Source organism: Micrasema longulum, unplaced genomic scaffold (assembly GCF_059751315.1).
Source record: "Micrasema longulum isolate JH-2025_06_02 unplaced genomic scaffold, ASM5975131v1 h1tg000912l, whole genome shotgun sequence".
Lineage (NCBI taxonomy): Eukaryota > Metazoa > Arthropoda > Insecta > Trichoptera > Brachycentridae > Micrasema > Micrasema longulum.
The window spans coordinates 114369-126814 of record NW_028278103.1 but is presented as its reverse complement, the minus strand read 5'-3'; the positions used below and the strand labels follow the sequence as shown (position 1 = coordinate 126814).

Here is a 12446-nt window from a genome sequence, read left to right as displayed (position 1 = left end):
ATAGAAGTAAAAATTACAATACTATCCACAGCAACATAAAACATTCAAGTGGTGGCCTCTGTGCTGTAATGGCTAAGATGCTTGACTTACTCGCGGTAGGCTCTAGGTTCGGTTACCGGTGACAACACAAATATTAAACCCCATCCCATCCCGTTAAGACTAATGACTGTCAATAAGGACGTCTAAAATGTATGGTGAAAAATAATTACTAAATTAATAAATATAGTGAAAACAGTCAGTGGTTACTGTGGATTTAAATATCAATCGTTTCTTATTTCTATAAAAAAAAGCATCAATATAAGGCAAAAAACATGGTGTCAAAGTGAGTTGTGTATTTTTGTTTAAATGTATTTGGGTACGAAATTTAATTAAATCTTGTACTTAACTTTTTTAAAGTTTCCCCTTGGTAATAACGATCATATTTTTTTCATTTTAAACCTGACATGCTATAAAACAAACCCCCGCTGGTTTATCCTCTTACTGACTACCGTCTCTCTTTAAAACACTTAAAAAATCAATACTTCGACACCCCAGGCAAAAAATCCACCTTTTGTAGAGGTGAGAATATTTCAATTTACGTCGATAAAAACAAAAACCTGACTCGTGGAAAAGGTTTTACAAAACTCGACATCTTACCAGATTTTTTGCATGAAGCCTTAAAAGAGCTTCCATCCACTCGAATTGAATAAAATATTTTCTCAAGATAAATTTTCTTTCTTTTAAACAGTAAATCAAAATATTTATTGAATCGAGTAGAATAAAATAATATAAACAGTTTCCCACATTTGAAGATTGGAAAAAAATCCTATCTTTCATTTCAAATAAAGTAAGATATTGTCGTTTACATCATAATGCGACTTAAGTCAATGAGAAATGAGGAAGTTCAATGCTACGAGAATTAGGATATAAAAAAGGTTGATTACTTGCGGTAAAAATTAGAGCATTAAATTGTACGGCAAAGTTTCTTGCAAATGTATTAAAATAATCCAAGCTACATACGGTGAGTTAAGATTTGTGACAATGTATTTGTATATAAAATCGAGTTTTATTTTGTATATCTATGTAAACAATCTAAAACAATGCATTGTGTAAAAATAAATTACATATTTATATATATAATACTAAACTAAAATTGAAAATATTTTACTCGGCACGGGTTGAGGAATATATTGATAATTTAATTATTTAATAAATTCTTGTAGAGTATTAAATAAATAAAAAAATATTTATAAACGATTTTAATGCAAACAAACTTTGAACATCGTCACTAGTTCTTCCGAGTCAACCAACGACAGTGTTTTCATAGATTTCCGGTTGACGGGAAACTAATTCAGCAATCAGCAGAACCCACCGAAGAGAACTTGTGACGTCACACGTGGGGTAATTTCACAATTAAATAACTTGGTAAAATCATTGCGCTGAGATTACGTTACACAAAATATTTTTTTTTTATTGAGGCTTAATTTGATAGTCTATAAACAAATTTAAAAAATTCAAACGACAACTGAACTTCCTCGTTTGGACAGGATTTCGGGAGGAACAAAACTCATCTAGTCAAATAATCAAAGTATGTACTTACGTGAACAATATATTTCAGTTCGCAGCCGGGAAGAGGAATACAGTTATGTGTGTGAAAAAGAACCAGAAACCTGGACATGTGTTTTAGCTACTCGGTAAAAATCCTTAAAAGTGGACATATGTCCACCACACAGTTAAGTGCTTGACACATTCACCTACCATGCTTAAGGTCCCGGGTTCAGTTCCGGAAAGGTTAAACTATTTTTTTTTTTTCAGAAAGTGGTTTTACTCTCCAATATTTCACTGTCCCTGGCCTGGCACTTAAAGCAAAAACTGACGAGTTTAAGTTCATGTAACAAATTAACGTAGTTATGCAAAAAGCAGCCAGCCATAGAAAAAAGAAACTGAAACAATAGCACCTTTGTAAAAAGAGTGAACAATCAAATCAACACAACACTTGGAATGTTTTTGACTTTGACAAATGATAAACAAAGAATATATTAGTTTTTAAAAAACATAACAAACACGAATCTTATTATGTATTTGACCAGTTCAAATGATTTCTAAAGTACCGTAAGATTTTTCTAGTGCCGTGGGTGTTATCTGCAAATTCAAAAATGCCGTTTTTGTGATGGGCACTATTTTCTGAAGGTGATTATTACAGTTTTTTTATGAAAGCGGTCTGGCTGATTTAAGCATAACAAAAAATTGACCTTACTGCACCCGATAACACAAAATATCTCATTTTTTCAAAATTGTGAACTGGCTGCTTTCTGCATAACAACGTTTAAACTACCTGCCTCGTAAGTAGTAAGAGTAGTCGTTCGCGCTTTCGCCTACCATTTGAGGTCTCGGGTTTGATTCCTGGAAATGTCGGCACAAAATATTGTTTTCAAGTTGTTTTTACGCCGAAGTATTTCACTTTCCATGGACTGGCACCAGAAGCGTAAGACTGATCATCTTACCTTCATGTAATATATGATATAGATGCGCTGCATATTATTTTTAAGTGCAGTGCCCTATGCACCATTGTAGGCCTATAAAGGTTTGATGATAATGAAAAAAATATCTAGATGCGCTGCATTTAGTGTACCGATGCAGTGTTACCCAATCAATAAAAGATTTTTAAATCAAAAACAATAGAGACTGTATTTTATTTTAGAAATTTCAAATATTCAGCTTTATCGCGCTTAGCTGAAAAATAAATAAATTATTACTTAAACGTACCTGTAATGAGGAAGTTCAGTGTTTTTATCATTATTTGTTAATAGACGATTAAAATAAGCTAAGACTATTAAAATGACGTCAGAGGTTCTTATACTTGTCAGTTCTTCCGTTTGTTTCGTTTGCGATAAGCAAACCGGATTTCCTTCACAGCTCTCATATTATTGGTTGGTTTTTATGAATCAGTGACGTCGTTCAAAGTAGTACGTTTTTGTTAAAATATTTTTTATAATTGTTAAGTACATCTTCAAGAAACTTTGCTGTACAATTTAATGCTCTGAGTTTAACCGCACACAGGAAAACATTTTTTGTATCCAATTTCCCGTAGGACTGAAGTTCTTCATTGAGGTATTCAGAGTTATACCTTTTTAAAAATATTTTTACATCAAAACTTTACAAAATTTTTAAGCTGACGTAAAATAATATAAGTTACAATTTGTATTGAGATTTCCGTGCCCGGATGGAATGAAGAATACATTTTTTTGTGTAAAAAAGAACTATACCCTTTGTTTAGTACATTTGGTATGGATATGAATTAGAACAAATATTCGATATTTTCAATACAAATTCTGTTCATGAATTAAAACGAATTCTCACTCATTAGTTATTAGAAAAAAATGGGTTTATTTCAAAATGTAATATTCATTTAACTTTGTTTCCTGGAATACGTGATTTTTTTTTTCTTTATTTAAGATGCTAGACATAATTTAAATTGTACATTGGTGGATTTATTGCCAAATGGCAACTTCTTCCATCCAACTGATGATGATGATTTCACTAAATAAATGTATTATTAAGCTAATTAAAGTTTTTTTTTTTTTTTGGTTAAAAAAACATAGATTTTTTTTAATACTAATGTATTATTTTTTAAATTATAATTATCAAGTTATTCTCAAATTAACTGTGTTATATTTATAATTAGAACATAAGATTTTCTCATGGCTATTGTTATATTTTATTTAGAGATGTTATGTTTCTTTTTTACTATTTGTTTTTTGTATTATATCTTCACATATTTTTTTTTGGTTTAAATTATTAAATCAGCACTGCTGTCATTATTTCTGTAAAATATTATTTTTGTAAAAGGTTCTTTGAACCGGTGATGTATAAATAAATAAATTAATTAATAAAAATCCTGAAATAAAAATCGAGTAGGGATTACGCCACCTTGTGATCTAGTGTTAGATTTCCGGCATGGTTTAAGTATTTATTAAAAGCTTATGTTCACTCTTATATTTTGATCCCTGGATTGAATATAAAGCGCGATACAAAATATCTTGCTTTCATCTACCAAATAAGAAATTCGGATACAAATGTTGTGTTTATGTTGGTATTACTATGGCAGATATTTGCTTCATTTAAAAATATTTTTTTTAGTAAAAAGTTCGATTTTAAATGTCTTCAAGAAATACAATATTTTTCTGTTTTGTTCCAGGTTCTGTTCATGGATACCAACTCCCACAGTTATGTACGAGAAGACGGCCGTTGCGAATTCCTCCTCAGTACATTTGATGCCAGTTCTGGAATTCTAAGGAATCCGAGACATTCCTTACCCCCAAACACAACGTGCCGCTATCACTTCCATGTACGTATTTTCTTTTTATTTATTTTTATATCAAGACTTCAAATTGACATTTTTAAAAGATGTCGTGGATACAACACCTAACCTCACTTACGTGAAAACACCTATTAATGAAGATTTTTTTTTAAATACCTTGAAACTAGTATTCCTACTAATATATTAAGTGTTTACCTATGAAATTCCCGTTTCTTTTTCTTTCTTTCTTTACGTGCCGTATCAGGTCCCTTCGACGTTGACTATCACCTAAAAGTATGTGTTCCTGTCCTGAGCAATTCTAAACAGCGCAGTGCCTTGACCCTTCTAATCCCCGTATCGTGGGATCCGGAACCAGTAGCTCAATCACAAATAAAAACCGACGTCCTAATAAGCGACGTGATAACAATTTCTCACCATGGTTATTTATCGTATTCGCGATCACAATGCAACATCCGTGAACACCTTATATTAAATGTCAAAATATTAACGTTTCGCGGCGTATAATACTGCTGCACAATCACATATTTGAACTTCACCGGTATAAATATGAAAAATATTCCAAAACTGCTATTTTTATTTATTTATTTATTATTTTTCATGCTATTTATTGTAATAAGCCAGCAGCTGGCAAGCCAAGGCAAGAATAGTAGTCGCCATAGTAATTGTAATTTAATTTTCAATTTTTTGTATTAGAAACTCCATACTAAACGCAGATTTTTCGCCAGTGAACTGTATTTATTTACGAAGAAAACAAGAAAACAAACCGACACGAGCGTTGACTTAGAGATCACACACGCGTTGACTTATGACTGCGATAACTCAAGCATGTTTAGTATTGTTCATTGTGATCGCTTAAATTCTTAGAATGTTTTTAAGCACGTCGATAGTTATTTGTGATTGAGCAACAGAAGATCTCTCTTCTGCCCACACCTCGTGGACCTTATATTTTGCCTTTCATAATTAAATTCATTACTTTTTACTTCTATCCTCTGAACGCATGCTCTATGTAGGACGCCTTCCGGACTTACTCTTTTATCTTTGAGGCACATTTGCATTGCTGACCGTATCAGTGTCCATGGAATTCGTAGTTTACTCATCAAAATAACATTGAAAAAACTTGGCATTACCAAACACATAAAATACTCAGAGATGGATATATCGAAAGTCGGAATATTCGGCGTGCATGCATGATATGATAAATGTAGACGAAGTGAGATATGTTTGCACCAATATAAAATGTGGCGTTCTATCTGTCTACGTAACTCTACGGGAAAACGTATTTTGAAAATTTTTATTTTTATATTTATTTATTGAAATCTACAGTCATGTATACAATAATACGGTTATAAAATAATAGATACTTAATACCTGACTAAAAATGGTTTCAAACTCATAATTTACAATATACGTAATGTGTCATAAATAAAGTTGTATTATTTAAGAAAAGAATTCGGATAGCCGTTAATGAAATGTTTGTACATGTTAATTTAGCTCCGTCAATTAAAAATAATATGAATAAATAATATTGTATATATTTTTTTTTTATCAATATTCCTACAGAGATGAGGTAGAATTTTTTTCAAATTCAGGATTATCGATATTCGAGCGTTTACAGGGCTTATGACCTGTCATTGGCTGGGTTGAGTGGCCACTTTACGTACAACATTCCCCATTCCGCTTCTTAGCGAATATCGACAATGGTATCATTTTTGATTCTTGTATATATCTTATTAAATGAGAAAGCTTTCACTAGCTTTCACTAAAAAAAAAAAAATATATATATATATACCTACATACCTACTTCCCCTCGGGAGAAATCCAGATTTGTGTATGTACAAAAAATACACATACCAAAAAATAATGTTGTGTAATAAGATCTGGTCAAAATATAAGTATAAATAAATTGCAGAATCATCTGCAGGCGATTACTAGTACTTAATTTAACTCGGAAAAGTCTTAAATACATAAAATAAAGTAATATGCTAATTAAAAATACTTAACTTCAATATCAATACATAGATGGTGCTCCAACACGCTAGTGAAAGCTTTCTCATTTAATAAGATATATACAAGAATCAAAAATGATACCATTGTCGATATTCGCTAAGAAGCGGAATGGGGAATGTTGTACGTAAAGTGGCCACTCAACCCAGCCAATGACAGGTCATAAGCCCTGTAAACGCTCGAATATCGATAATCCTGAATTTGAAAAAAATTCTACCTCATCTCTGTAGGAATATTGATAAAAAATATATATACCTACTTCCCCTCGGGAGAAATCCAGATTTGTGTATGTACAAAAAATACACATACCAAAAAATAATGTTGTGAAATAATATTGTATTTACCCATCACCAATCACCCGCGACAATGCCTGCATGCTGTCGCTGATTTTCCTTTTGAATTAATTATTTTTCCAATACAATATATCACTCACATTGGCTCCAATAATATTATTGTGTAGGTTGCATATTCATTAAATGCATGAATTTTTTGCTGCATTAGTGTTTACATCGGTGCAGTAAAATAATTTGGTGTGACGAGTACGTTTAAAAGGTACATGGAAATTAATTAAACTCAGTAAATTGGGGCAGTCAGTAATGCCATTTAAAAGCTTAAATAGAAATATTAAGTCAGCGATCTGTAGTCTGATATCCAAAGAGTTTATTTTTAAAGGTTCTCTCGCTTCATTATAACTATTGAATTGGTAATTATGTCTCTATAATAGACTTTTTAATAATTTGTTTTTGACTTTTTCTATTTTATATTTGTGATTTTCACAGTATGGGCATATTATATTTACAAACCGACTTTTAACAAATGCGTAATACAAATTTTTTCAGGGAATTTATATATTTAAACAGTTTAGTGACTGTGACAAAACCTATCATTTTTAATGCATCACCCGTAATATGCCTGACATGTTCGATATAGTTGAGTTGACTATTCAAAAGAACACCAAGGTCCCGAGTTATTTGAACATTCTTAATAGATTTAGTAACAAGGTTATATTGATGATGAATGATATTTATGTTTCGAGTAAAGGTGATATGAAAGTATTTGGACATGTTTAAATATAATTTATTACGAGCACAATATAAAAAGGCGGTCCAGATCCTCTTGTTGACACATACAATCGTTTGGTAATTATATCGGTTTAAGCATTTTGGCGTCATCAGCATAGAGTAATATAGATGAGTATTTGAGCTCTTCAAAAATGTCATTAATATTTCAAATAAAAAATAATGGACCAAGATGGGCACCTTGTTGGATACCCGATGGAGTTGGTCTAAAAGAAGATTGAAAACCTTTTACAGTGACCGCTTGCAATCTGTTCTTGACGGATTGTTTGTTTATTTGTACATCCACAAAAAAAATCATGTGCTCTACATTCACTGAAAATTCTAAAGGATCTGAATTCTTCACTATTCTTAGTAATTTTCAACACATACGTATTTAGGTTAATTTAAGAGTAAAACACAATTTGTTTAAAAATAAACTACTGTTTAAATAAACACAAAAGGTATTAATGTACCTTTATAATAATATTGACAATTTTTTCTTCTATTTTCTTCTTCCCAACAATTTATTTAAAAAAAATTGTTTGAAAAAGCGAACGTAAAAATTATGCAATAGTAAAATGTGGTGCATTCTTTTCCTCTTATATCCATTTTTTTAAAGTAATGAATTAAATAATTTATAAACACATATGGCTAGTTCTGCTATAGAATCTTTTATATTTTAATTTCACGTACGTATTTATATATTTTTAAATACTAGATTTATTTTAATAATTGGTTGAATTTACAAAAACGAACTAAAATACAAATGGGTAAAAAAAAAAACCAATTATTGTAGCTTCTTAACCGAAATAATTCAATTAAACCATGTTTGTATTTTTTTTAACCTCAATGGTAAATTTAATCAGTACCTTGATATTTAAAAAAGGTTTGGTATTTGATTTAAATACCATTAACCTAAAGAAATTGACTTAGGGCCAGATAGACTGAGAAAAGTTAAGTTATAAAAAGTTTAAAATCAATTACTGTAACGGTTTTGTAAAAAAAAAAAAATCTACTCGTTTTACCCATGTCGACAAAAGTAGAACCATAATTTTATTTGACTTTTTCTTTTATTTCAACTGGCTCTAAGTGAAACGAGGCTAAAAGTTCATAGTTAAATCATTAGCCTCTCCAATGCTCCGCTATTTAGAAAATGCCAGTGAAATCTATTTTATTCCAGGGTCGAAGCAATGAAATAGTTTGGATCTCCTTCATTAAGTATTATGCAGCTTCACCAGATCCGGCTGCATTCGACCAGGGGACGGACTGCAACGCCCAACTGAGAATTTGGGATGGAAGAGTATTGGATGGGGATGCGGAGGATAAGGTTAGTTATAAATAATGAGTTTTTAGTATTCAATATATGAAATTGATATTTTGTTTTATTTTTATTTAAGGAATTTTTATATACTGTAAGAGGGTGAGATGTAACTTTAGAAGAGAGGAAGCGGCGAGGGGGAGCAAAGTTAGGTATCATCAATAGTTCATTGAAGTTAAGTTTAAACATGAATTAAATTAAATCAATTAAATCAACCGTTCAGCTAACGCCGTTACACTCGTGATTTGCAATGAAATTCTGAATGTTATTGAACTTGTAATAAACGCATACCAAAGCATAACGTCGCTTTTTTTTATATAAAAAAGTAATATTTGCGTTTTTATGATTTACTCAAATATTTAATTTTGAGGGCCATTTTCAACAAGTTGTAAATAACTCACTATTAGAAAATGGGAATCAAGTTGGGGTAGAGTAGGATTCGAACCACGGACCTTTGGTCCGTGAGTCCGTGACACTAGCCACAGGACCACAACCCGATTCAACTTTTTCTTTTTTCGTCTTCTACTGGGGTAGGAGTTTCTTGTATCAACAACCAAAAAGCCTAAAGTATAAATTATAACGTACTCTAGTTCAGTATATTTGACAAAATGTTATTTTTACAGGAAAATTGGGAAAAATCCTAACGCAATCTTATTACTTTCGTATATTGAATCGGGTTGTGGTCCAGTGGGTACTGTCTCGGAATCACGGCTCGAAGGTCTGGTGTTTGAATCCCACTCTTCCTCAACTTGATTCCCATTTTCTAATATTGAGTTATTTAAAAAGTTACAAAACTCGTTTAAAAGGGTCTTCAAACTTAAATATTTGGGTAAATCACACGAACGCATTTTTTTTATATAATATAAAAATATAAGGTAAAGCTAGTTCAATTGTTTTCGACTCATCGTATATGAAATACAAGTTTTTGCAAAATATGTATATTTTGCGTAGTTTATTATAGTGTATCAAAAAAAAAATATCATTAAGGCCATTTCTGTAAAATATGTTTGCTAAGGTATACTTTACAATAAGCTTATATAGCACTCTACGCCGTATTACCGTCTTCTCCAAACGATCTAAACAGATAAAATAGCTGGTCTCCGAGAAGCTGGTTCAAGGCGAACATCCTGGCTGCACAATATAAGATATTGGACTGCAATAGTACGCGTAGCAGAACTGTTTCAGATAACGCAAGACAGGGAAACATTCGCCAACGTCGCGTCAGGGGGACCTGATACGGCACACGAAGAAAAAGTTGTCTATGCACCATTTCTTGGTGTGGTTAGTGATAAAATAATGACTAATACGAGTTCTGTTGAAAAATAATTTATGTAAACCATTTTTAAGATAGTATTCGTTGCCTTAAATTGATTTATTTTATACGCCTTACAAACTTCGGCCTCAAGACGTTGTGATAAGCGCGTTTGCCTACCATGCAAGAGGTCTCGGGTTCGATTCGACATGGTTAAGATGAAATTTTTTATTTTTAAAAAGGTGTTTATACACAAGAATATTTCATAGTCCCTAGACAGGCATGTGGAACGTCAGACTGATCATTTTATCTTCATATGGCAAAAAATATCAAGATATATTGTGATTGATTTACCAATGCGATGCTATATGCACCAATAGGTAGACAGAGGGAATGATGATGATAATTAACCCTTAATATTGAAAATAATAAAAAAAAACCTCTTAATGCAATTTAATTAAGTGAGAATATCAATCTTAAGAAAAAAAATATATATAACATTACTTTGGTGCGTTCAAATGCATCGCTTTTAATATGTTTTAACAAAAATGGCTCAATATAAACTATTCAACCAAAACTATATCTAATTAGAATCGGGTTGTGATCCCGTGGCTTGTGTTGCGGACTCACGGATCAGAGATCCGAGGTTCGAACCTCACTCTACCCCAACTTGATTTACATTTTCGAATAGTGCACGTGTGTGTGTGTGCGTGTGTTAGAGGGGGTGAGTTATTTACAACTCGTTGAACTGGCCAATGTTACTACTACTACTACCATCACGCCATTTCCCCGTAGGGGTAGGCAGAGAGAATGGACCGCCACACACGTCTATCCTGGCATACACTCCTAGCCTCTTCCACATTCATACATCTTGTCATACATGCCCTTCGGTTCTGTCTGCTTTTGACATGACCAGACTTAAGATTTTGGTTTATCTGATCATGCCACGTCTTCCTTGGTCGTCCTCGTCTAACGTTGCCGTTCATTTTTGCCATATATACTTGTTTTACCATTCTCTCATCGTCCATTCGTTCTACGTGACCAAACCATCTCAGAGACCCTTTTTTAATCTTATCAATTATACTTGTCTCAGATTTACACTCTCTCCTGATTTCATCATTCGTAACCCTGTCATACATTGATTTCCCACACATTCGTCTAAGAGATCGCATTTCAACCGCGTTCACTCGGCTTTCATCCTTCCTCTGCCAGTTCCATGTTTCACTTCCATACATAAGTGTTGGGACTAAAATTCCGTTGTGCACTGCCAGTTTAGCTTCGATTGACATATTTTTATTAGAAATTACTGTGCTTAGTGCTCCGTTCATTTTGTTGCCCGCATTCACTCTTCTTTCAACATCTTTTTCTACTCTTCCATCTCTTGAAAACATGCTTCCCAGGTATACAAATTCTTCTGCCAATGTTCGTTAGTAAATAAATAAATAAAATGGCTACCGAAATTGAATATTTTGGTGAATTATCAGAACGCCAAAATTTCTTTTTTCTATAATAAAATAATAATAATAATACTTTTCCTGGGTATTTTAATGCGATGTTTGCCAATATCGGTTTGGTTACGAACTAATTCATAAAGTAGAGAGTTGAGCGCTTTCAAGGCTGACGCTCTAACGGCTTGAAAGGGTTTAGACTTCGTCAAATGGGGGGTTTTCTGGTCATATATATTATTCATTATTCATCCCCATGACTTGAGCACTAAATTTTCGTCAAATACCTTCAAACACGGACAAAACCCGAACGGCTGAAGTTCACAAATTAACGTTAAATGCTTCTTTGCAAAACAAAACAATTAATTTTCATTTACGAAGTAAACTTAATTTAAATTCACAATTTGATTATAACGCGGTGATGCCCAAAGAGCTTTATTGAGCAAAACGGTAGATATTTATTATTTATTATATATATATACGGCCTAAGCCAATTACAACAGTTATATGAAGAAACATAAATGCAAGAAACTGAACAAAAAGAACATAAAACTATTTAGCAAAGACAAACAAGGGCAAAACAATAATTGTATACAATATATTCAAAAAATCGAAAGACCTAAAACTATGAGCTAAACCATGCCAATCCAACTTCATCACACACTGTTTAGTCGCGAAGAGATCTACGAAAAGCCGGAAGATTTATCCCAAAAAAATCCAAGTCGTGTGATGAATTGACTAATCTACACATTTAGACATTGGGGTATAAAAACCAAAGTTGCTCTTAAAAGATTTTATAAATAGCAGATTTTGACTTCTGGTGACACGGTTGGGAACATGAAAAGAAATTGATTGCAACAGAGATGGGACATCACTTAAAGCATTAAGTATTTTGAAAATGCATATAAGGTCCATCTCAGTTCTACGTCTCTCCAATGAAGACAGATTAAGAGATTGCTCTAAACAAGTATATCAACAAGTTAATCTGTATTGTTAGATCATAAATCTTCTATCTATATATTATATAAACGACAATGTTTGTATGCGTATCCCCGATAGACTGAATTAC

The 12446-nt window shown here is 32.3% G+C and overlaps 1 protein-coding gene across 1 annotated transcript in view; it reads left to right on the top strand.

Moving 5' to 3' along the window:
* The window catches only part of LOC148278207 (uncharacterized), a 355411-nt gene that overhangs the window by 291517 nt on the left and 51448 nt on the right, over positions 1–12446 (top strand). Inside the window, exons 7-8 of the mRNA XM_088231756.1 lie at positions 4178–4327; positions 8543–8689. Coding sequence (XP_088087882.1) covers positions 4178–4327; positions 8543–8689 — 297 coding nt within the window. The remainder of the gene's footprint in view (positions 1–4177; positions 4328–8542; positions 8690–12446) is intronic.